The 26741-nt window shown below is 37.7% G+C and overlaps 1 protein-coding gene across 1 annotated transcript in view; it reads left to right on the top strand.

Annotated features, from left to right (window-relative positions):
- Window positions 1-23696, top strand: part of NDFIP2 (Nedd4 family interacting protein 2) — a 35721-nt gene extending 12025 nt beyond the window's left edge. Inside the window, exons 2-8 of the mRNA XM_063126077.1 lie at window positions 1770-1929; window positions 3132-3268; window positions 11713-11800; window positions 15693-15817; window positions 17803-17869; window positions 21673-21778; window positions 23249-23696. Of these exons, the coding sequence (XP_062982147.1) occupies window positions 1770-1929; window positions 3132-3268; window positions 11713-11800; window positions 15693-15817; window positions 17803-17869; window positions 21673-21776 (681 nt within the window). The 3' untranslated portion in view covers window positions 21777-21778; window positions 23249-23696. The remainder of the gene's footprint in view (window positions 1-1769; window positions 1930-3131; window positions 3269-11712; window positions 11801-15692; window positions 15818-17802; window positions 17870-21672; window positions 21779-23248) is intronic.
- The last annotated feature ends 3045 nt before the right edge of the window (window positions 23697-26741 follow it).

Raw genomic sequence — 26741 nt, 5'->3', positions numbered from 1 at the left:
TAGAAAAATATAGTTGTACTTTACACCAGTGCTTGGTTATCTGGAGGCAATTCATATTCTGCACAGGCAAGTGGCTGTTCACAAGCCTGGAGTAACAGTATAGGAGATAAGGGTGGCACAACTAATTTTGTTAGCTGACTTTGTAATTTAATCATGCGCAGGATGTTATAACACGGGAGCATTTGAACACATGATTCTCTCATCAACTTTCTGAAGTGGTATAGTTTCCAGAGGACTATACCACATGTGTGTTTTTAACTTATTGGTAGGCCTTATTACTGTTAAAGGCAGAACTAGACACCATGTGGGCAGACCTATGTCTTCAGATACATGTTGTCACCAAACAACTGTAAAATGTAAAACGGCCCAAATCTTGCCAAGGGAATTATTCTTCTAGATGGACTTATTTCTGTTCTTGGAGCCTGGGTAGGAGATAGGTGGGGGTAGAAGTATAATGTTCCTGAGTGCTTTTATGTGCTTTTATGCCTGAAGATACCAAGTTGTAACCTTTCAAGTGTTTGGCATGATCTACGTTTGCCACTAATATCTCTAGTTCTGACTTTAGAATCTGAAATCAGGCCCTTATAGATATCATGAAAAATAGGACACTATATGCTATAGTGCTGAATGCCAAAGGTTGTTAGAAGCCTGTCTAGTACAACCTGTTCATGTCACTGAATGCCAAAAAACACCAGAAGTGCTTTGAGTTTGGTTTTGCTCCTGATCATCAATTATCTGTCAGGAAGAGTGTGCTTCCCAGTTATTCAGTTTACATAACGTTCTGTGATATTCTTAAATGGCATGCTAGCATCTTACAGCAGCATTGTAAAGAGACCCACAAAAGTTACTAGCCTGCTAAAAGACTGCTAACCTGTATTTCCATGCTTGCTGCAGGGAGAAGTAAATTCCTTCCTCTGCAGCCAGCATACAGTCTGTTAGCAGGTGAGTTGTTAAATACAACATGAAACAGTTTCATATTTTCTCACCTCCATTTACTTTAGTTGGGCATAGCTGACCCTAATGAGCTTTTACAGAGACACTCATATTAAAAAACCCAAAAAACCTTAAGTGGGATTGGGGGTTGTGAAACTTCTCCTGTGGGACGTCACTCCTCCCCCTATTGTTTGGGTAGTGTCAGAAGCCCTGAGTCTTGTGACAAATGTCAGTACTGCTATTCTTTCGTATGCCACAGTTGCCACAGTTATCTGTAGGGGAGACAGTGATATGGGAATGCTGTGGTTTCTAAAAGAGAAATACTGGTTTTGGAGCAGGTAAGGGGAATCTGAGCAATAGCATTTTCAAGGGGAACTGAACTTCAAATAATGGCATTTAATAATAGATTTTGCACCCTGTTGGAAGAACAAGGGCAGGTCATGATTGTAGAAATGGTTTTGAGGTGTTCAGTGTATTCTTTTTAATTGTGAAACATCCCAACTTGTCACCATAACACTTTTGTCTTCAGTCATACACATATTTGTGTGTGTGTGTGTAATGGAAAGGGAGGAGGAGAGGAGAGAACCCTATTTATTTGAACAGGACTACATGCATGTGAATGTTTGAAGGATATGGTCATTTTTGGCCACTTTGCATCTGTTGGAATTCTCAACCAAGCATTTTGGTGGAGATTTAACAGGCACAGTATTATACCTTGGAGCAGGGATTATTTTTGTACTTGATTTTTCAATAGTTTTGTTTATTTATCTTTAGTTGTAATGTTTAATGACTTGCATTAGAAAAACAGTTCTCTGAATATATTTGCTTCTTTAAAGCTTCATAATGAAGATGATCCTGCAGAATCATCAGTGGCCGAACAACCATCCACCTCTACAGAAACTATACCAGCTTCTCAAATGGAGGCTTCTTTACCAGACACAGATACTTCACCTCCACCTTACTATAGCATTGCTGCAGAAGCAGCTGCAACATCAGGTATTTCCTTTTGATTATATAACCTTCCCAGATATTTTTAGCAATGCTGGAGCAGCAAATGCAGCTTGAATCATCTTTTCATTCAGAAGTATGTGGTGTCATCATCACCTTCTATTGCTGTCCTGTGTAAAACAGGAGTGAGGAACCTGTGTTCCCTCTATATGTTGTTGGCCTCCAAATCCCATTGGCCATGCTGGCTGGGGCTGATGGGAATTGGAGTCCAACAGCATCGGTCCAGCCACATGTTTCCCTTCTTTGGTTTAAAGATAACTTCCTTAATTCTTTTGCATAGAAACCTCAATGAGTTGATGCTTAACATATCAAATAGCTAGATTAAATCGATGTTCTTTATGATACTGAACAAATAGATATGCCTCCCTCTTTATTTATAATAATGCTATAATGTCTTATTTGGTGCTGGTTAAACTTTGACTGCAATCCAGCAGGAATCTTACAGTTACCTTATTACATTTCCATAAAAATAAAAAACAGTTATGAAGAAAAGAAGCATACTTTAATTGAGATGATGCATGTATGTAGAAGATGTTTATCCTTCTTTGTGTGTGAGGAAAAAATAATACTAGAAAAGAGTCAGGATACTCTCCAAAGCTGTTACAGTAAGATTTGGTAAATAGCACTAGAAGATAAGCTGATTCATCATAGCAGGCTTGTTAGAGAACTAGTGAAGCAAGTGGAGTTTATAGAAATGTGGTTCGTGTACCTTGACTTATATAAATAAAGGGAGAAATGGTCTTTGACATTCAAAGTCTCAAACATATTTTTGGAAAGATACACTTCCCTGAAGAAAATCAGTACTTGTAACTTTCATTAAAAAAAATACAAATTTTGCTGTTTTAAATCAACATTAATAAATTGTTTTGAACATTTGTGTTCTTCCTTTGGGAAACTGAAAGTAACACACAACTGTTAAAATTATACCTGGAGCATTAATTTAGAAATTAAAATATAGAGCTGAAATCCATAAAAAGTTATAAGGAACAAAAATAGCAAGAGCTATGAGGAAACCTAGTCATGGTGACTTGCACAAAACTAAGAAACATTATAGTGTATGTAAAACTACCCAGAATTAGTATTGCATTTGTAACGTAATGTCTAATATAGCTTAGTGAAGCGTTTCATGGATTGTGGTTCTTCCTGATTATTAGTCTCCAAATCATGAATTGCTGTGTGCTCTTTTCCAGAAATCGAATTGCCTAATGAATTTTACCCAGTGCCACCTCCATACAGTGTAGCTACCTCTCTTCCCACTTACGATGAAGCTGAGAAGGCCAAAGCTGCAGCAATGGCAGCTGTTGCAGCAGAAGCAGCAGCCCAAAGAGTGAGTGAGCAATTTATGCAGCATCAAAGCATACAATTTTGAAATATGTAACTAAGATTAGCTTCAATATATGCTGTATACAAAAGGTTTCTTAAGCAAACATTCTTAATATTTGTATGAGTTGTTAAAAGTTATATTGCTTATCTGGGTTTGTCCTAATTATCTGTGTAAAGCACCTTAAAAGTTGGAAATTGTCTATGTAGCATTTCTTAACAGATAAAAGCTCAGCTGACTGCTTCAAAGTTGACGTCATGGTTTGCATAATCATTCGCCTAGCCTTGCCCTAATTGTAACTCACCAAGCCAAGGGCAGCCAACTAGCAATATATTCTTGCCTACAAGGAACTCACTAAACCTCTCTGCCTTTTTAGGTCTAGGCAGGCAGCTTTATTGAATCTCCTGGACAACCATACATAATATTTTAGTGGATTGCCTTTGGTTTGGTGGGTTACAAATTACGATGTCACAGAGCAAAATTGCAGGTACCTGGCTGCCTGGATACTCTTAATTTATGGCACGTAAGAATTTAGGCAGGATTTTCCAGCCTTGTCCCTGGCTGGCACCTAAAAAAAATACCAATGGCAGTGCTTAAGTATTTGAAGTGCTTTTCAAGTTCTAATGATGTCATTGTATTGGACCATAAGGAGATAATATTTTTTATCTGAATAAAAGGAGATATATATAGATACTTAAATGGGGCTGGAAACTTCGTTCTTCTTTTTCTACTCTCTAATCCTCTAAATTAGATGAGAAAATGTATACTAAATTACAGTCTGCGGCTTTGCAGTCATTGTGAGAAATGATAGGCTACCTCAACTGAATGTAGGAAGTTGCCTTATACTGAGTCAAGTCATTGATGCATCTACTCAGTATTATACGTCTACACTGATTGGCAGCTGTTCTTCAGGTTTTCAGCCATGTGTTATCCCAACCCTACCCGGAAATATTGAACCTGGGACCATTTGCATCTAAAGCATGTGCTGCTACTCAGCTAAGGTCATCCTTTTAGGGAGAATTAGTGCAGCTAGTGATGATCTACTAACAGCTGAGCTGTGGCTTTGTACAAGTCATTGCTTTTTTTATCTGTTTTCCCTTCCGTAAAACAGCTGTTGCATATAGTGTAGTGAAATCGTTTTGTATTTATTTGACTATTTATACTCCTCTTCATTGGACGCTGCCCTGGCATCTGTAAGGATAAAAGGGGCAGTTTAAAAAACGTATTTTAATAAATAATAATAAATGAAATTAGTACTGTGCTGAATCCCAGTAAGCACTTTAGGATTCCTGTGTTGTAAATTACGTGGAACGCTATTGGAAGATAATTTTGTCATATAAATAGTGTAATGAATCAACTCCAAATGCCTGGGTAAAATGCATTTTTGTGTGTGACATTTCCTCTTAAGTTTCTCGTTGCTAATTCATAAAACTAAACTACTGTTATACTCAGATTCCAAAATTTGAATCATTGCGTTTTTCTCTTCTGAGCTATTTATTTTCAATTCATTTTAAATTAAATTACATTTAAAAATTAATTTAGTTTAATAGAAACAGTACTTGAATGTTTGACTTGTACTGAATGGCTTAACACTCCTTTAGTTCTTCTGTCTTATTTTCTTTACATGCTTAGCACGGCCAATTTAGGGAGTCTAGGAGTCTGTTTGATGAAATATTCCTGAGCCCACCAGAGGTATGGTACAGTTCTATGAAGTTAGATTTTGCAGTGAGTTTTCTTCCTGATGAGCAAAAGCAAATGATATTCCTGATCCCTTCTCTTGCTTTTCTTGATGAACTTGTCACTACTCAAGTCTCAGACGAATATGTTAAAATTAGCACTACTTTCCCAAAAGGGCACTGAATTACAGTGCGTTCCTATGCATGACTACTCAGCAATATGCTGTATTGACTTCAATGGGACTTACATCTAGGAAACTATGTATAGAATTACAGCCTCAAACTGCAATCCTATACATACTTATGTGAGAGTAAGACCCGTGGTACACAATGAGACTTTCGACTAAACATGCATAGGATTGCACTGATAGAAAAAATATGCTTTCAGTTGTGATCTTCGAAACATGACAACATTTTATTTGAAAGATCAGGAACTGCTTATATGGTAAGGTGGGCTATCTTTATTCTAGTGTAGCCTCCCCCTACATGATACCCTCCAGATGTTTTGGACTATAACTCCAATCAGTCTCATTATTTCTGACTGGCCAATGGCCAGAGGTGATGAGATTTGTACTCCAAAACATCTGCAGGACACCAGGTTGCTGTAGAAGATTTGCCACTTTGATACATATTAGCATTTACTTGTGTGGACACACATGCCACTCAAGACCCCTCAGGTTTCAGAATTGTCCTTGCTGTGGAACAAGGTTATTGCCTTTTGATTAGACAGTTGGTGCAATTTCCAGTATAGGGGGAAATGTATCTCAAAGTAGCCTGGTGAAAATGATGAAAGGAAAATATATTGGATGCAACCATTGCTGTGAGTTCATTAATTTCCTGATTACAGGCTATCCTCTTCAAGAGTGAATTGTATTTCTGTGCTCTAGTAAATAAATTCACTTTTATATTTATGAATACTGTTATATCATTTCCCTGCCAAAGCATAGGATCAGGCTCTTTGACAGTGCTCCAGAGTCAACACGTAGCAGCGTTATTCATTTTTGTGATAGCAGTAGTTACTACACTCTTTATCCTGACAAATAGTGACTGTTTTCTAAAATGCTGAAGTAAACATGTTTAGGCTAATTTGGGTCAAATTTTCATTCTGTAAACCTCAAATTCCACTCGCCAGAATTCTCAAGCAAAAATATAAGCAATGTATCAAAATATGTGCAATGTATCAAAATACATTGCTAGCTGGCAAGTTATAACCCACCCCCACCCCCGATGATGAATTAATATCCCATTAACACAGAACATATTAAGTATACCAGGCTTTGAACTTTGTCAATAATAGAGTTCACCTGTATGTTTCTCATTCTCTGCAGATTTTATAATGGTGTGAATAGTTCTATTCACATGTTACTTGCGTGAATAGGGTAAGTATGTTGAAAGGGGCACTAGGGGCACTGTTTACCACATTCCCAAAGTATTCCTGCTCCTTCTGTCCCTGGTCTCAAAGTGTTTGGCATAACATCTGAAGTGGGGAGCCTCCTGTATTCGTGGCCACTGTCCTTGTGATTCAGAATCCTTATGATGCTGGTTTTTAAATCGCTCAATCAGCCACTGTGAGTAAGGAGGTTATACCAAACACTTGGACAGCAGGAAGGAGAAAAAGGAGTAGGGATATGACAACAGTGGGGGCAAGGGAGGAATGAGTGGGGCTGAAGTCCTGCTGCTCCTTTCAATGCATTTACTACATTCATGTGAGTAATGTGTGAATAGGGCTAGTGTTACAGTTGAATTATATCTAGGGCTGTATGTATGCCACAATTGTGTGGGAGTACAGAAAAAGTACAGAATGTGGTAGTGAGAATCTCAGCATTCATTTTATAAATAAAAAGGCATGTTTCTAGTCTTTAGAGATGCAACGACATGCTTGAAACTGTGTGGGCAATGCTTGCTGAAATCTCCGAAGCCAGAGAGGGGGCTGTATAAGATTTTCAGTGGTTGGGGATGGAGCTCAAAATTTTGCCCCTCCTATGACTATCAGAACCAAAATGCGTAGAACAACAACTACAAAAACCTAGGCAAATGTCTGAATGTACTTAATTTATAGATCACAACAGAATTCACATTTTTTGGGTTCAGAATCTGGATTGCTTGGGCACAAATTCTCTCTCTCTCTCTCTCTCTCTCTCTCTCTCTCTCTCTCTCACACACACACACACACACACACACACTTCTTCTTATACACTGCTGAATTTTCATACTCTTCAGATGAGTCTTGAACGATGCCAGCATTACAATTCAATTGTATACTCCTGAATACTGAACATGTAACTTTTTGTTGCTTATTTTGGCAGTTGGCCTTAATTGTGAGATTCTCAGTGGCATGTTCAAAGACATAAATAAAGGGTGGGGGAGAAATGTTAATACTTGTCAATATATTTGAGTGTAAGGTGTGAGAAAAGAAGGTGCCATGAATTAAAATACCAAATAAGATACAATGCCTCACCATTTGAAAATTGCTGGGAATTTTGTCCATTGAATATAGTTTGACAATGGTCTAATTGCCACATTGATGGAGTCCCTTCATCACTGTTTTAAGTACTCTGGCATAAGATTTGTAAATGACCCTGAAACACATACTTGAATGCTAGGGACACAGTTCCACTTTTAAAAAATAAATAAATTAAAGATTCTTTAAGAAAAGAAAAGAAAAAAGAATAGATACACAAGTTTGACTTTAAAATAAATGTAGAAAAAATAGAGAGTATAACAAGTGTCCCTGTTTTCCAGGATAGTTGCTTTCTTTCTGGATTAGCTTGCAGAGTTTTTGCTAAACTCTTGGTCCTCTCTGGGATCTGTATTCATATGCCCATTCGTATTTTAAAATAAAAACAGGCCTGAGAGAAATTGTTTGGGAAGAAGAATGACTTCAGTGGTGTGCTGTAAATTTTAGCGTTTTGACATTATTTGCAGATACCTGCTTTGTAATGCTGTAAGTAAAAGATTATGGGGCCTCAACTTGGATGACTATTGTACATTAGAGTTTTTAGAATTCGAGCACCCTCTGGTGTCTGAGTATCAGCAAAGCATTTGGATTGGAATGTTTGTTAGTTCCTTGTGGATCAAGTGTTGACCTTGATTAACAGTATTGTTGCATGTTTGTGTGATCATATGTTGCATGTCTCAATAGTATACCTACACTTCCTGCAGTCCAAACTGCAGGTGGTAGCAAAACCTCCGGCATTACAAAAGTAAGACTAAAGTCAAATTGTCCAGATGAAATTGAGATGTTTCTGAACTACTAGAACTGTATGTGAATACTTGAGTTGGGGTGCGGGGATATGCTTATAATCTTATGGTGGTGGCAGCTGCTAAATTTAAAATATTGCTCAGGTGTTGCTTCTGTATGCATCAACAAGTAAAATGTGGCTCCTTCAAGAATGCATTAGAACCAGGGGGTTTCCAACTTATTTCAGGATGAAGTTCTCTTAAAACTCTTCAGACTCCCCAAAGTTTGACTAAAACACAGGAAAACAGTTTATATCAAAAAGGTCATTGAAGTTTCTCAGCTCTAGCTATAAAGCACATGGGTTTTGGTTTGAAGCTGACACACCAAATGGATACTAACCAATCCGATTCCATTATTTATTTATCTATTTAGTGAGTCTTCCCATGTGTGTTACAGGGTATGACTTCCACCACATCAAACATATGGAGCAGGTTAAACATTTGGCTTTGATGGTGGTTTCATTTCTCTTGAATTGCATTGTGAATATCTGTTCAGTAGAAATGATATTTCTTGGCCCATGATTCTTTTCTCTGCAGATGTTGGAAAATAAACCTATAACTTTCTGCATCCAGAGCTAGAGATGTAAAATTTCTGGAAATTTTGAAGCCATGGGAAAAAAACATTACCCCCACCCCCAAAAAAAACCCCCAGAAATATTTGGAAAAATTGAAATAATGCACTATTAGCACTTTTTACAGATTGAAAGTCACTTTGTTACTTTAGGAACATAAAATGTAGTTATGTCCAAGTTGGTTTGACATAAATTTATTACATTTGGTATAGCAAAAGTACAGTTTATTCAAGCAATTATTACAAATTTAATTTACTTTTTTTTTACTTTTTTTACTTTTTTTTTTCCTTTTTTGGGGTAACAAATGGAGCTACAAGCACCTGAACTGTTAGGAACACCTGAATTGTAAGGAGCCTCTTTGGTTTTACCAGTTTATGAGGAGCAGGCAAAAAAAAAAAAAAAAAAAGTAAAACAACAACAGCAGAAGAAACCACCAACATTAATAACAAAGAAAATTATTTATGTCTCCACTAGTCCTCCAGTGTCAGGACATAAGGCACCTCTTCCCACAAAAAGAACTGAGAAAAAGAGGGGGGAACCAAGATTCAATGAATATGCATGAAATTTAATCAGACTAATTTTCTGACCTATAGCTATCACTATCACCTTCAGTCTCTGCTTCAACAGCAGTGCTCCCTAGAGGCAGAAATGCATCTTGCTCTTGCATTTGAGAGTTGTAGTCTCAGTTTGCAACCTCGGACTTGATCTGATGCTGTACATCGTTTTTAGAAATCATTTGGAGAAGTAAATATCTGAACACCTTGTCTTAAACATTTTATTCATCATGGTAAAATAAAACATCCCATAATCTGTTTTTCTTCATCCCCCCCCCAATTTTTCCAATTTTTCGGGGTAAAAAATAAAAAAGGCTTCGGGAAAAAATGTTTCCCCCCCAAACATTTCCATTTTTTCCAGGCCTTCACATCTCTATCCAGAACATGTGTTCATCTGCTAGGCAATGGCTTCCCCTTGGGACACATTAATGGAACAAAACCTAAAACTCATGACATTGGGTTGTAACCAAAGTGCGTCTAACTTAAGTTCCATTTATTTCAATGGGTCTACTCTGAGTACGACTAACATTGGATACAAACCTGAAAAACAAGGGAGCAAGAAATACATAAGAACTTTCCACTTGATTAGTAGACACACAAATATTTCACATTCTAGGACAAACTTTAAGTATCTAAAGTTACATTCTGCTGATGGTCCCTTCACATATTGGGTAAAATCACATTTGTTTCCCATAAGTGTACATGCTGTGAGGAACAGCCAGTCTCTGCTCCCCCATGTACAGTATGTACATGTCTTTTCAATCAATGTTACTCATGTTATACTTTAAGTGTACATGGCATAAACTTGATATTTGAAGCAGCCATCTGGCTTTGAAGGGCAGAATTACCTCATACAGTGGTGCACTAACAGAGGGTAATGGTGCCCCAGTAATAACTTTGTTGCTGTTGTATAGGAGCTTCCAAAATTCTTCATTGCTTTCACATAGAAAGGAGAAAATACCTGGATAGAAGACCACTTGGTGACCCACTTGGGGTTTCGAGTATAATAATGTAAGAAAGAAAAATAGAGAAAATTGTTCTTTTCAGCATTGGGCTATTATGTGAGACAGACTTGAAGTAAATATCATCATGAGTACTCGATGAATTTCAGTTGCTTTGATTTCACATGCTTCAGATGACTTTATTTAAAATATTTACATGGTGCTCTATAAACATGTTCTCAGGCTGGATTACAACAAGATAAAAACAAATTACGTATAGTACTCAATGAAACATATAAAACCATAGCCTAGGTAAAATTAATGTAAAACAGGAACAGATTAAAAGATTTGGGGAAATTAAACAATTTCATCAGGGTAGATGCCAGTTGAGCCTTTCTGGGAAGTTGTTCCAAAGCTGGATGTCCATCGCTGAAAAGGCCTTTTCCTTAGCAGCCACCTGCTGCACCTCCCTCAGAGAAGGGCCTCAGGAGAAGACTTAAAGTTCAGGGAAGTGCAGATGATCCTTTTGATACTCCGTTGTGAAGTCATGAAAGATTTTAAAGGTCAAAACCAGCACTTTGAGGTGGATCAAAAAAACAGAGTGAAGATGGCAAAGCACTGGGATTATATGATGATACAACCCAGTTTCAGTTCGCAAACTCGCAGCTGTGTTCTCAAATTTTTAGACAATCTTCAAAGCCCAGATCCATATGCAGTGCATTGCTGTAGTCGAAACTTTGAGCTCAGAGGGTATGGATAACTGAAACCAGGCTATCCCTGTCTTCGTAAGATTTTCGATGGCACAACAGCCTAAGCTGATAAAAAGCATTCTGTGTCATGGAGGTGACCAGTGGCTTCTGTGACAAGGATGGATCAAGGAGGAGGCCCCAATTATGTACCTGATCTTCTTTGATGAATGTAATTTGAATAATCTGAATGCTGTTTACCTGGGTGGTCACTTACGTGACTTCTACCTGCTACTTTGATTTCTATGAAATGAATTCATGAAAAGGCCATTTACAGTTTTGATTTTAGAACAGAACACTTTCAGCAAAGTTATGTGACTTAGCTTAAAACCCCTCTTATATTATTTATTTATTTATTACATTTATATACTGCCCCATAGCCAAAGCTCTCTGGGCAGTTTACAAAAGTTAAAAACAGTAAACATTAAAACAAATATACAAAGTTTAAAAACATAAAAAGCATAAAAACACAGTATCCTTATAAAAAAAACTTGTCATAATTTCATGTGCGTTTGAGGAATTGTATTGATGGGTCTTCAAAAATAGTATAAACTATTATTGAACTTGACTGTGATCAAGCAATCTAAGCAACTGAAGTGTATAGTAATTGTTTTTTCTTACGTGAATCCCTGTTCCTGCTTAAAAATGTAGTTTGGAAATTCTTAATTATTTTAATTCTATTCAAGACGTGCAACTTTAAAATGTAATTATCACATTAAAGGAAGAAGAGTATCCCCCAAGGGATGATTTCAGTGATGCAGACCAGCTGCGTGTAGGCAATGATGGCATCTTCATGTTGGCCTTTTTCAGTAAGTAACATGTCTTGTCTTATGTCTGTAATCTCTGTAAACTACATTTGGTTTAAGGTAAATATAGCAAAATGCTTTATGAAACTAATACTGCCTTTCCAGCCACATAAGAAATTGCACTTATTAGTGGAGAAGATGTTAATATATTAAACCTTTTTTATAATTTTGTTGTCTTTTGAAGTCTGCTCCACACATGCAGCAAGCGGCTGCAGCCAATCATAACTCTGACATGTTTTTGTCTACGTTATGTTTACTTCTGGAGCATCTGTTTGGCAGGTTCGTGATACATGATTTGTAACGTTTGGAAAACCCCTGAGAGAGGTCTATTTTAGCATTAAAGCTGCCACATGGTCTGGGAAAATTTGGTTCTCTGAGCTGCAGACTTATAGTTTCAGTTAACATCTCTTCCATGGCTGGATAATTGGAAGCAAAGTGCAGAGTGATGTTCCAATATTTGAAGTTTTTATTGACTTCAAGACTACAAGCTATGCTGATCTTTGATATGTGGAGTAGGATGGGGTTCTTGGCATGCCCTCTTGCTCAGAAAGAAATTATGTCAAAATCTGGAGAATGAAGTTTTACCAAATGTCCTCTCTGGACGACGATACACATGTTCAGAGATATACTCATATAAGGGTGGAATACTATGCATGTTTGAACAGAAAGAAGTCCTACTATTCCCGGCTAAATGTGCATGAGATTGTGCCCTAATGGACTTTTGAGTTTTGGTCATAGTGCATCTTTATTTATTTATTTATTGCATTTTTCTACCGCCCAATGGCCAAAGCTCTCTGGGCGGTTATCTTGGCAGAGATAACCCAAAGATGGGAGTACACATAGGTCTCTTCGAAAATGGGCATTTTATTGAGCACACAAGAAACAGTCAAAACAATTGGGAATTAATTGGTTGGCACATGGTGCTATATGAACTTAAGAGTGGAATCAGTTGGTTCATATATGGCAAACAAACCTATATATATTAAACAAATGAAGCAAAAGGTAAAAATGAATAGCATAGACATCCATGCTCCAGGTTCAAGTGGTGAGAAAGTTATCTTAGAGATCTGCTTGGCAACTAAACCAATGGAGCAACTTGGTCAGACTGGGTTAGATTGTGGTTCCGAGGGAGTTGCGGAGGTCAGAGCTAAGCAGTTTGGCACCCTAACGCTCCTGGGAGTGGGTGAAGAAAGAGAGATGGAAGGGGTGAAATTGCAAGAGCAGGGAGAGTGAAAGAACTCATGGGGGCTTCTAACAAAATTATTTAATGTGCCCCTAAAATTAGCCTTTATACCAGAGGACTGGAGAGTGGCAAATCTAACACGAATATTTAGAAAGGGTTCCAGGGAAGACCCAGGAAATTACAGGCTGGTTAGCTTAATGCCTGTCCTGGATAAATTGCTTGAAAGCATTATTAAAGATAAATTTAGTAAGCAGATAAAAGGAGAAGCCTGCTGAAAAAGAGCCATCATGGCTTCTGCAAGGGTATATCCTGTGTAGCTAACGTTTCAGAGTTCTTTGATAGGGTCAATAAACAAGCGAACACTGTTTACTTGTGTTTTCCGAAGGCGTTTGATAAAAGCCTTCAGCAAAGACTCCTGAGCAAACTCAGCTGTCCTGGAATAGGAGGAGAGGTCCTCTTATGGATCGGTAATTGACTAAAGAAGGAAAAACTGAGAATAAATGGTCAGTTCCCCCAATGAAAACAGCAGGGTCCCATAAAGACCTATATTCGGACTGGTGCTTTTTAACTTGTTCATAAATTAACTTCTTTGATATCCAGCAACCCGAGAGAGGGCATTCTCTATGCAGACACCCCATTCGTGGAATTCCCTCCCCCACCATATATGGGTGGCTCCAAGTCTTACAAGCTTTCAGCGCCAACTAAAGACCCATTTGTTTACCCTGGATTTTGATCAAATTTTTCTCTTTTCTTTTGCTGCATTTTATAAACTCTTTTTATCTGTTACTATTCTCCGGTGTTTTATTATGTTTTTTGTTTGTGGTGTAATGTTTTACTGTTTTTTATGGTTTGTATCTCGCTTTTGGATTATTTTACAACAACAACAACAATAATAATAAATTTTATTTCTTACCCGCCTCTCCATTTTGATCGAGGCGGGGAACAACAGTAAATATAAAACTGAATTAAAACATAATATACATTGTTAAAACATCCTGAAAACATTCTAAAACATCTTAAAATGCCACTGGATAGGCCTGCCAGAAGTGATCAGTCTTTATAGCCTTCTTGAATGCTAATAGCTTTCTTGAATCCTATTCAAAACAGCAAAGAAATTTCTTATAAAAATAAATAAATGGTCTAGAATTAGGAATGAGCAGTGATGTGGCTGTGTTGACTAATGACACCAAATTATTTAGTGTGGTTAAAACAAAAAGAGATTGGGAAAAGCTCAAAAACTATCTCTCCAAACAGAGAGAACAGGCATTAAAATGGCAAAGTATAAGCAAGTATAAAGTGATAAGACATTGGGGCAACACATCTCGTGCAGCTTTTCAGCGAAGGGTACCCAGTCTCAGTTCAGTCACCCAGCAGTATTCCGAATTAGCATCTAGTTTTGCATTTACTGTCATGAAACATTCTAATTCAAGATCCAACAGTTCCACTATGTCTTGCATATGTTAAACATATTCAACATTAATATAGAACTTATTCCTTATTTTCAGTTTAATTTGTTTCTGTACTTGAAATGCTAAATTCCTGATATGGAACTGGTTGTGATTCATTTGTGAAATGTGACTGCCATCTTGTGACAAATCTCTACATTGCAACTTTTCGTATTCAACATTAAAGTTCTAAGATGCTTACAGCGTATTGCAGCCACCTGGGCTGATATTTGAAATTGCACATTTTGAGTATTAAAACACTTTGAGTACTTTATCTTAATGCCTTCTTTTATAGGGGAATGTTTTTGTTATGTTAGAGGCATGGAAGTAACTACGTCCATAACAAAGTTGTTTTTTTTAAAAAACACACACACACACACACAACACTCTGCTTTTTCTTATATAATTGAGAGAGTTCAGTACTGGCCAGATCACAGACTTGCCCACTTCATGCATTTATAAAATAAAGAGTGGGCAGTATCCAATTGGGGCTTTCCGCATGTGGCCAGTGCAACCGGTCCCAAACTGCAAGCAGCCCCTACCACTTGCATGATATGATAAAGCACTTCTGGGGGCAAGCCCCGAAATAAGCGGGAATGCTTGTTTCTGGAAGTGGGGAGGTTGCCAGAGCCCTGTCCCTTCCAGAAATGAGCCTTTCCACTCATTTCAGGATTTGCTTCTGGAAGCGCTATATTGCGTAGGGGCTGCTTGTGGATTGGGACCAGCGATGCTGGCTGTGCGCAGATGGCTCCACTTTGATACTGCTCAGTGACTGCTAGGCACCCCAGTTAAGCAATACTTTCCAAGCACTGTGAGCTAACCCACCATATTGGGAGCTTCCACATGAAGGGCTCCTAGCTCTTCTAACTAGAAGGCATTGTGCAGTTTTTGTCTTTTCCTGCTTAACGGAGTTTTGTCAATTAGAGAAAAGATGGAAGAAGAGGTAAGAAAACACAGTTGTTGTTGTTGTTGTTGTTGTTGTTATTTGTATCCTGCCTTTTGCCCAATACTGGGCTTCAATTTAAAACATATACATTTTAAAACCTATAAAAAGAAATATACAAAAGTTTTAAAAATTAAATTTGTTTTAAGACTGGTAAAGTTTGGTAAATAAGGTTTTAATGTTTTCTGGCAGAAGATTGAAAGTTTAGAAAACATTTAAACCCTCTCCAATAAGTGTACTGATAAAAACAAATTTCATAAACATGATAATAACTCAGCTAAATGGGAATGTAATTAAGTTTTAACAAGGAATGTTTTATTTTAGTGGCATTCATTTTCAACTGGATTGGATTTTGCTTATCGTTCTGTATAACTAACACCATAGCAGGAAGATATGGTGCCATTTGTGGGTTTGGACTGTCCCTGATCAAATGGATTCTTATTGTTCGGGTAAGTGGTTTTAATTATGGGTTTTAGGTCTGTTTTTCCAGTAGATTTGTTTAAAATGTGTTTATTAGTGAGTATATCAAGAATGGCAAATTATTATTTCCGCTTCAGCCGAGGATCAACTTATGGGAGTGGGAATTTTAATGTAATTTGAATAATAATAATAATAATAATAATAATAATAATAATAATAATAGTAGTAGTAGTAGTAGTAGTAGTAGTAGTAGTAGTAGTAGTATGTGGTGTGTTTTTATCTGGTGCTTCTGGAACCCACACTGCCTTTACACTTGATTTGTTTAGTTCCTTGGTTATCTATGAATGCTTAGTTCTTATTGAAATATGTATGATTTGACACTTCTATCAATGATTAATTTGAGGAAGAGGCTTGATATGTTGAAGCTTCATGTCTCTCTATCAAGGAACATGTTAGTTTACATGTATATCCCTGTGGAAATTATAGGGAGGACCTGCGATTCAAATGTTTTTAGTCATCAGATGGTTCTAAAATGACAGATAACATATTTAACATATGTTAAGGAAATAAATCTTATGGACAGAAAAGCTGTGCGCTATGCTGCATGTTATGCATGAAGTCAGGGCCATCTCCAGGGTTGAGGGAGTCCACAACAAAATTCCGTCTTGTGGGCCCGCTCCTATGAGTGACCCTCACACTCTGATCCCTGCCCTGTGCCCCATTTCTAAAAAAAATCTGTGTAACTTCCCCCTTCCCCCCCCCCCCCCCCGTCCCAAGTGGTTTCCAATTGCCATGTTGGTTTTGGTCCAAATGTCATTATTCCAGGAAGCCTTTCCTTAATGACCAGCCATGGTTCATGGTTCACTTTTCATTTTGCTTCTTTTAAAAAATCTATTTTAAGAGGGTTATTCTGTTTTTATTTTATTTTATCTTGTACACCGCTCCAAAATTTTGAATGGGGAGCGGTATATAAATATAATTAATAAATAAATAAATAAATAAATAAATAAATGAATGCCTTCAGCCTTTATGTTGAATTTTTTAAACATTTGACTAACAGGACGCTTTGTGCAGGCTTACCAATTATGTGCTCATATGAAATAGCCTGGAATTGTTTAACAAGTCAAGGCAGTTATAGTTGCAATAGAGAAGGACATGGTAAAACAGCCTCTGCTTAACTACATTGTTTCGTTCCACCTTCAAATGTTGCACTGAAGGCTTTGTAGCATTGGGAGTTTGAGCCTATAACTCTGGTGAATTCCTGGAGACATTTGATTCGACTCTCTCTTTTTTTTTTTTTTTTTTATCAGTGAAGCATGTCGTCTGCAGTCTGCTCAAGCCCAGATACCTGTCTCCAAAACCATCCCCAGCTGCCTGTTTAGATTCCCACATCACAGAGAGGACAAAACTGTCTACCATGCTCACTAAGAGGAACGATTGAATCGGTCCTTCAAGGTTCATTTAGCTGCGTTCAGCTCGTTGCTGGGAACTGAATGCAGGAGCCTCTAGTTTGAAAATGAAAAGAGTTTAATGAATCAGTGGTCTTTATGGAACGGGTATTCTTGGCAGTGATTATCAGTAGGGGGTATACAGAAGGTCAAAAGCTCTCCTTTTGTAGGGTCAGCCAAACATCCCCATCTGATAAGATTAAACTAATGTGACTTTTGGTGTTAATATCAAAAGCAGCAGGCTGCTATAATGTGTTTGGGATGGAAGATGTGGAGGGTAAAAAAAGAACCAACAGGACCATTATAATGGTGAATATTTGATTCTGATGTGTAATGCTTAATATACTTTTTCACAGCTTGGTTGAGGTTTCTTTGTTGGGAAGGTATGCAAAACAAGGTACCCCAAACATTTCTCTTCCCTTGTAATGATGCACAAAGTACTTACTGACTGTGCTTTCTTTTTATTCTTTCTATGCGTCCTAAATGTGCATTTGCTTTGTCAGTAATCCATCATATGTCACAAAGATTATTTGAAATATTAGCTTACCTGTTTTTTCCCTTTTCAGTTCTCTGATTACTTCACTGGCTATTTCAATGGACAGTACTGGCTTTGGTGGATATTTCTTGTACTTGGTAAGTCTTAATCAAGAACTTTAATTTTTGAATTTTAAGTAATTTGATGGCTCAATAGAAAAATCCAACTTGGTTTAAGGGAGGTTTTGCACATATTTGAACGTGCACCTCTGTGCTTATCAGCATCAACAGCTAATATGTATGTTTGAGAGAACTGTCACAGACCAAATGCCATAGGCAGAATTTTCATATTACCTCTGCTCAGACATCATCATTTTCAAAAGAGATGGTTCATACATTCAGGTAGGAGTCATAAATAAGGTATATGAAACCAGTCTTCAAGAAAAAAAGTAATAAATATTTAACTTTAGTTTTTTTAAAAAACCCACCCTAAAACACCTAACATGTTTATGCAAAATTATTGTCCCATAACTTTTATTCAAAACTACTATTTCAAAAATTGACTTATAATTTTCATCCTCTGTGTATTCATTGATATTCCATATTTTACCACCACTCCTTTGATTTAAAGATCTGAAAAATAAAGATCTCTTTTAGAGACTGTATTGTACATGGATTTTCTGAATGCTTTTATACTTACTAAATTTCGACTATTTTTTCATTCATCTTATTGAATCCTCAACATAGTGTCACAGCTAAACTAAGATTATTCAAGTATAAAAGCTCAAAGTTAAAATATATAAGCTTTCTATTTAATGTGCTCAGGGCTATCTGAAAAAAATATGTTTTTGAATGCTAGAACATCTGTCATTTTGTGTTCAATTCATGGAATCATCTTTTTTTTCTTTTTGCTCTGAAATGCACTGTGCATTAATCATTATTTACTCGGGCAATTGGAAGGGTTTTATGCCTACTGGGCACAGTCTTTCTGTTCCCCTAGTTTTCTTTTGAAAAGCCGTTTGCTGAGTTTCAAACTTGTGGGGAATGATGAGCTGGAGAAAGAAGGCTTCCAAATGCATTTGAACATCCACTGTGTGTCCACAGCTTGGCTCACTTGCTTGGGTCAGCTGGTGATCTTGCCTTGTGGTGGGACAATCATCCAGTCCTATGCATCTAACACTGTTGTTAAGCCTCAAATATTTATATCTTACCTCTACCATTATGTCATGATTTTTTATGAAAACACTATATCACCCCTCCAAAGCTGTTCATGAAATAATAAAATATAAAAACAAATGTCAACAGCACCAATTCATACACAGATAGCCAATACAATTACACAGAGGCTAATAAATGCCCATGTATACAATAGCATGAAAATAAAACCCAGGAAACAACAATTTCTTCACTAAAACACAAATGGTTAAAAAATAAGGCCATTGACTGATTCAATAACTTCTGGTTGATTAGTTCTGAAGCAGTTTTAATTTGTTAAATTTAAATAAATTTACGTATCAACAAAACTTCAAGGTATGTGTGTTTTTGTGATTTTGAAGGAAAAATGAGAATGTACAGCTTTAAAAACACTGGGAGCAATCCTATGTCCCCCTGGGGGTGGGGACATAGATTTTTTAGTTTTCTAGTGCTCCAAGCTGGGAGCCAGGAAACCACACTCTCTACTCCCTCCTGCTTTGTAGCCAGCGCAGCAGAGTGAACCACAGTGGCTGGCTCCATGCTCATAAAACCATGTGGGGGTGGGGAGGGGAGGAGACTGTGGAAGCTGCTTCCATATTTTATAATTCAAGCTGAACTGTGCGGTTTTAATTTTTGTGACCCGCCCAGAGGAGTTTGGCTATTCTAGTGGTATAGAGATGAAATAAATTAATTTAGACAGCTTCCTATGTGACAGGCAGCATCCCCCCTCCCACTCTGAAGCTCCCCAAGTAGCCACTCAAAATTGAGCATCTAACAACAAATGAGGGGCAGACAGAGCATGGAGGAAAGGATCCCTTCCATGCTGCAGCCGCCCAGCATTGGACAGTCATAAATCCCCAAATTCACAGGTGTACAAGTATTGAGGGTGCAACCATCGGATTGTACCCCAAAGCTACTATTTGTAAGAAAGAAAGGCCATTGTTAATATTCTTTTCATTCCTTATTATAGTAATGCACCACAACCAAAGTAGCTTCATAAGATAAACAAGTGAACATTTAACTTGCTCTCCATCAGTTAAAATTGTGCCCCACCAGTTGATCAACTACAGGTCACAAGTATTTAAGCATGCACCCTTATTTAAAACTGAAGAGCTAGCTAAAGGCTGAAAGATCAAAGGCAAACAACAAGGTGTGAAATACCAATATCATTTTCTATTTCTCTAGCATGTGTAATAGTGGAAGCCTGGGAAAACTATGTAGCTGTGATATAAATATACAGTATACAAACATGTCAATAAGAGGCACTTCTGAGTTAATCAGAGCTAATACAAAGTGAAAAACTCAGAATATGGTCTTCTGGCCTTTTGTACTATCCTTAGACTTTGATGATCTATGATCCATTTTATTATTTGTTCTGAGATTTTTGTGCTAGTAAGATAGCTGAGTAGTAAAGTGTCCCTCCTCCTTTTCAGCCGAGATGCATTAGTAGATGTTTGTATAGCTAATAAAGGAGCAGTTATCAAACATCCCCTTCTGATTAACTCAGAAGTTCCTGATATTGACATATTGGTTATATATACACATACATGCACCTTATCTAGGTGTGTCAATTGTTTTATATGAGGTACAGCCCAGGTATAGGTGTCATTGGATTGCCTAGGTGTGGGCCTATCACAATATTGCCATATGTTGCCATTTTTAATTTTGTAAAAATGGAGTAGCAGCTGAGCTACTTAGCTGAACAGGAGTGATGTGTTAATACACAATGTTTCTTGATCAACAGACAGTACTGAGAGTTACAGAGAGATATGGTGAAATAAAGAAGGAGCTTACATCTAGCTGGCTCTGTTCTCCTTGGCAGAAATGACATTTGTGTCAAATGCATGTAAACTTCTTAATGGAAGAAAAATTGCAGTGGGTATGAACAAGATAAGAGAGCATGGCTTAGACATAACAGCTTTGCCAGTAAGTCCAGAAAGGTTTTTAGGCCACAACTATCTTTACTGGGCCACTTGCCCACATATATTTACACTGATGTCCTGAAAGGGAAGGACAAACCACTTCCTGTTCACTAAATTTCCTCTCCCTGGTTTCTGGAGGGAATTCTTACTTGCCAAGGATGACCTGGGTAAGCTGGCTATTTACAAGCCTGCTTCCATAGGAAATGTGTTTTATTCAGGATGAATACAGACAACAGTTTAACAATTTGTAATTTAACATGATGTGCACACCTAACCACTAGGTATGCTGATTTGTCTGCATTATCATGCCAATTAGAGGGGAAATGATGACTGAAAAAGAGGGTTCCCATTTTAGCAATCTTTGGGGTGGACACACAAATCGATGAAAAGTTACATCGCCTATAAAATGATACAGCATAATCCATCCCTTGCTTTTGGCAAGTGCTTAAACGGTACTTTTCACTTGAAAACAGGAACCCTTCAAAATTCAGTGCAGCCCTAGTTTTAAATGTATCAAAAGGTACCTTGTTCTTGGAGGTTTTCAAGATTGATTGAACTGTACTATGCTGTACAGGAAATTTAAGCTTTCATCTGAATGCTGTATCATCTTTAGCTTCTCTCTCTTCTCTCTTGCTTCCTACTTAGAAAACATTATTTCTTTACTTTTTCCAAGGTAAGTTGATGTAACTGTGCACGCATACCAGTTCTTTTGCATACATACCGAAAATTTACTTCCTTTTAATTAATTCTATAGAGGTCCATGTTAATCTGCTGCTACCAAAAAAAAAAAAAAAAGGAAAAAGAGTATGCATCTTTTATTGTTTCATATTTTATCTCTGGTTTTAGGCCTCCTCCTATTTTTCCGAGGGTTCGTTAATTACCTAAAAGTCAGAAATATGTCTGAAAGTATGGCAGCTGCTCATAGAACAAGATTTTTCTTCTTGTACTAGAGGTAAGCAATATTGCTTCCTTTGTAGGTAAGTTCCTTTGTCGTTAAGTACCTAAAATGTATCTGAAGGAAAATACTAACCAACAACAAACTGAAATGGACTTCACAATGTTGAATATCAGAGAAATGAGGAAGTGATACATAAATATTGCCTCCTGTAGGTTGAGGATTATTTGCCTAAAGAAGGTGTGGGCAACTTGTGGCCCTCCAGATGTTTTGGCCTACAACTCCCATCAGCTCTAGCTAGCATAACTAATGGTGAGGGATCATGGGATAGCTCACCACATGTGGCGCTTTACAATTCTGGCCGGGACTTCAAGTGATTTTCTATATGGAGTTGAGGAATGAATCCCTCTGTTTATCCACGGCAATTGCTTTCACGATGGTGCTAATAAACAATATTTTCTGAAGAAGCTTCTCGCAAAACAGGTTGAAACCCCCATCCCAGTTGCCTGTATATTTCCTTGTTTATTCTCTTTTTAAAAATAACATTGTAAAAACTTTGCTTATCCTCCGCTTAGCGTTTGCTCCTTATCATTGACTATTTGTCTAAACACTCTTTATTCAGCCATGTCAGCTTGTTAATATAAACTCTATCAATGTTATTTCAAGTTTCAGCAATGATATTATATATACAGAATATAAAAATTGGTATATGTGGTAAAAAGTATTCTTTTACCTCAGCTTTAATTTTTTTTATATAAATTAGCAGTTCTGTACCATGTGCATTGCATTTGTTTTAAGATTGTAGCCCAGCCATTTTAGTACAGCTTAGTATTAATTAATGTAAATGAACCATTTTAAAAAAGTTATTGCCGAAACCAATAACCCCACTTCTGACTGGTTCATAGAACAGATGAAAATAGTATTTGCAGCATAAAAACATTAGAAAAACTCCAAACACCCCAACATCAGTTTTGTTCTCAACATAAAAGAGGAAGTGGCATTTAAAGAATGTCTCCCTAGAATTTTTAAACCAAAAAGCCTGTTTAAACAGAGGAGCATTTATGGCCTTCTATTAAAAAAAAAAGTCAACCAAATGGATCTTACGTATTTCTGACAGGAGCTGCCACCAAAAAGCTCTGTCACTAGTAGTGACTAGTCAAACTTCTGATGGCGGTGGTACTTGCAACCACACACACCCCCCCCCCATTTCTTGTTCTTTGCACTCTGCAAAGCATATATGGGAGAAAGCCCTCACTCAGGTGTTACAGACAAAACCCATATAGGGTGTTAAAGGGTTTCAGGCACCTTGAATTTAGCCCAGAAACTAACTGGAATTCAGTGGAGTCCTTATAGTACTGGTGAAATATTATTCATGCCCTGACACAGCCTCAATAGCTTCAAGGGGCTGTATTCTCTCTCATGCACACACAAATGTAGTACTGTTAAAAGATGGTACTTTATTATCCAGGTAACTTGGTATATATAGTGTTTTATTAAACTAAAAATTAACTCTTTCTTTATTCCCAGACTGCATCGACCAGACATTCCTTTCACATGCCAATGTGAACTTCCAGCCAATCTGTAACCTTCCAAGTGAATAGGGAAAGACGACTACTAAATATAGAAGATACATTTGAAGCAGGATCTTTTTGCCGCTTAGTGAATGACAGGATGGTTTATGCTTAAGTGCCATTTCTGTTCATTCTAGTACATATTTATATTATGCATTGCCTTTTGTCTTGCACATATGCATATGTGCTAATTAACAAGAACTTTAAAAAGAATAAAGTCCATGCATTTAGTCTGCTAAGCAGTTGAATACAAACAGACTTTGACTAATCTCTGTTTGAATCTGAAAGATTTTAAGTGGTAACTCATTTTCGCAGTATTATGTACTATCCACTTGCTGGTCTGCTGTTTTGTTGGGTACAAACAAATTGTACCAAAGGACACATAGTAAACCACTTGGACTCTGTTAGTATGTAAATTACTTTCATCCAATTATGCACATTGAGCATTTTTATCACATAATTTGTAGTTCTATAAACGCATGTTGAAAAGCATTCTATTGAGGGCTGACCAAGGTTGTCCCATTGCACCTCTCTTGTAATGGTCCCATTGTGTGAATATGCTTTTCCCTTCATAGATGTGGACAATATAAGCAGTAGCCTTAAACGCTGCCATTTTAAAGCCCAGGATAAGCAGATGCTTGAAGTCTGCATTCAGAGTAGAAACTGCATGAACTGTTGTTGAACAGTTTCAGTATATAGTCCGATCCTTCTGTTATGGGAAGTTGCTGCTTTCTTATGGCTCCATTCCATGCTGCTCTGGTAATGTAGAAAGTCCAAAGACAAATAGGTGCGGTGGGATCACAAAGGGAAGGCTGCAGCAGCGTCAGTCATTGGATTGGGAAGCATGGAATTGCTGTGGCTCTTCCCGTGTGTTTCTGCATTTCTGTTTTAGCAGAGCAATGTGGGATTGAGCCATGTTGGAGCAGTAGCCATGCCACTCTCAAAACTATTTTGGATCAGCCCATATACTTGTGAAAAAGACGCACACATATTACCATGACTCATGGCAAAATGTTTGCAATCACAGTTCGTCTCCTATGTTTTACCTGTTTGATCTACTTATTGGTCTTTTGACTAGATTGTTTAATTAATACAAACCCTGCAAGAAAGCTGTAGGCATAAATCTATAAAGAGCCAAAAGAATTAAGATGTGCATCTGAACAAAACATTATTCTAAGTGCATGACTCTGAAGAATGAATTTTGGTCCCTGTCCTGTTGGGGTGGGGGGGACACTTAGTTCTTTCTCATATTCATCATCTCATTGGAAGGTGTAGCATAAAGAGTTGCTAGCCTGATCCTGCACTTTTCTAGGTAGGTGGACCTATCCCGCCCATCCTACAGCCATCAGGTGTAACTGGACATCAGGAGTGTATGTTCTCCAAGCACTTTAGCTGCACAACCTTCCTTCTGCTAGGTGAGTCTGTAAGAGAGCCCTGCTCAATTTCCAGTTAAAAGGAATGGAAGTTGCACAGCACCAGTGGATAGAAAACCTAGATTTTCAGCTTGGAGCATCAATTTTCATTGTCATTATGTTATGAGAAGACATTTAAATAATCATTTATTATTTAAACAGTAACCCAAGTGGCTTTAAGAGATTATTCAGTATATTTTTAGAGGGATGAAACTTAGTTTAGATGCATTTTAATAGATACATTTTCATTCCTCCCACCCCCACCCCTTAGCAAATATATGATGGTTTTCACATAACAGAAATGATGTTCCTTTTGAGTAAACAAATATATGTAGGGCTTTATGGGGAGGCAATTTGAATACACATATGTATACCTTCCCCAAAAATCTCTGGGACTTGACACCCTGGCATGAAGGCAGACGAGATCTCTTAAACATTCACAGTAACTCTCATCTCAGTTTGCTGCCAAACACTAATCACTCAGCATCTTAGGAGTGGGAAATCCATATTTATTCTTCTGTTTATTTCTTAATTTGAACTCCTGCATTTTTAATACTAACGTGTAAAGGAATTATATGTTGTCTCATTTAGTGCTGTATCCAATTTTGTATCTATTGTATGCATAAGGTCAACAGTTTATTTATATTCGTTAATATTTCAGGATTACTAAAAAAAAAAAAAAATAGCCGAAGAGTTTAAGAGCAAATGCCCATTCCTGCTTTTCATGAAAACAAAATTATCTTATGAGTTCCAACATGTTTCTCTCTGAATTCAGTGTTTTTCTATTCTCTCTCTCTCTCTCTCTCTTTCTCTCTCTCTCTTTCTCTCTCTCTCTTTCTCTCTCCCTCCCTCTCTCCCCCTGCATTATTTGTTCTCATGAGAGACAAATGAATAAATTTTTTTTGTTTTGGAATAAAGGCTCCCAGTTTTTGCATTGTACATTAAGAGAACCATGGAACACCCCTCCTTTTTTTTAGACAAAATGATTCATCTGACCTTCATTCCATTTTTACAACCATATTATGAGTCAAATAGAGGTGATATGGGGGATATATAAGCAGGATTGTGTGCACGCAGAAATAAAAAGCAGCTATCAGGGGCAAAGCACTGGGACAGAGTCTTTTAATCCTTTTCCACCATGCCACTTTCCCGACTTATAACACACACATTCCCAACCTCCTACTTACTGCACAAGGAAAAACATACAAGTACCATATGGGGTGGAGATGGAAAGGTTGTAATTTTCTGTGGTTATGGAAAGAAATCCTTTTGAAATAACCATCCGGATTGGTTCCTGGTATAACAATCAGGAAACTAGGTGCATGTCTACACCAGCCCTATATCCCGGGATCTTTCCTGTGCATCCAAATGCCACACGGGATCCCAGGAGCAAGCAGGGACAATCCCTCCATTTTCCTGGGATAACCCAGGAAAGTGTAGAAAGGGCCTAGGTTCTGCCCTGGAAACCGTAGAGTAACAAGAGGACTTCCCTCCTCATTTAGAATGATTTTGCAGTGAAATCAGCTGTATTTGCCATCTGTCCATGGGTAGTCAGGGATAGTATCCAACAGTGACTGGCTACGTACAGCCAGTCACTTGCACAACAGCAAATTAGTGCTTCTGGGGGCAGCCTAAAATGAGCTTAAACATTTGTTTTACAAGAGGACATGTTGGCGGAGCCTGCATAAAGGAATTCTGTCGATCTGTCCCCTTACAGAAATGCTGTTTCTCCTCATTTGGGGGCTTATCCCCGGAAGTGCTAATTCCCTGTTGCGCAAGCGGTGGGGGCAGCTTGTGCAGTGGGATTTGCTGGGGGTAACCGCACGTGAATGGAAGCGGTGGTGGGCCCTGTGGGTGGATAGGCAGGATTGGCTACTGCCCCAAGTCTGCATGATTCTGGTTGTGTGACTATATTTTGCAGTCCTGAAACTAAGCACATTTTTCTACACAAGGGTAAGTTCTTTTATAGGGTGCCTGTATGCCTCAGTGCCTATGAATCAAGTGGCAAGCTTAATATAGGCACAGTTCCGCTGTCCC

This window comes from Elgaria multicarinata, chromosome 5 (assembly GCF_023053635.1).
Source record: "Elgaria multicarinata webbii isolate HBS135686 ecotype San Diego chromosome 5, rElgMul1.1.pri, whole genome shotgun sequence".
Lineage (NCBI taxonomy): Eukaryota > Metazoa > Chordata > Lepidosauria > Squamata > Anguidae > Elgaria > Elgaria multicarinata.
This window is presented reverse-complemented; position numbering and strand designations above follow the sequence as displayed.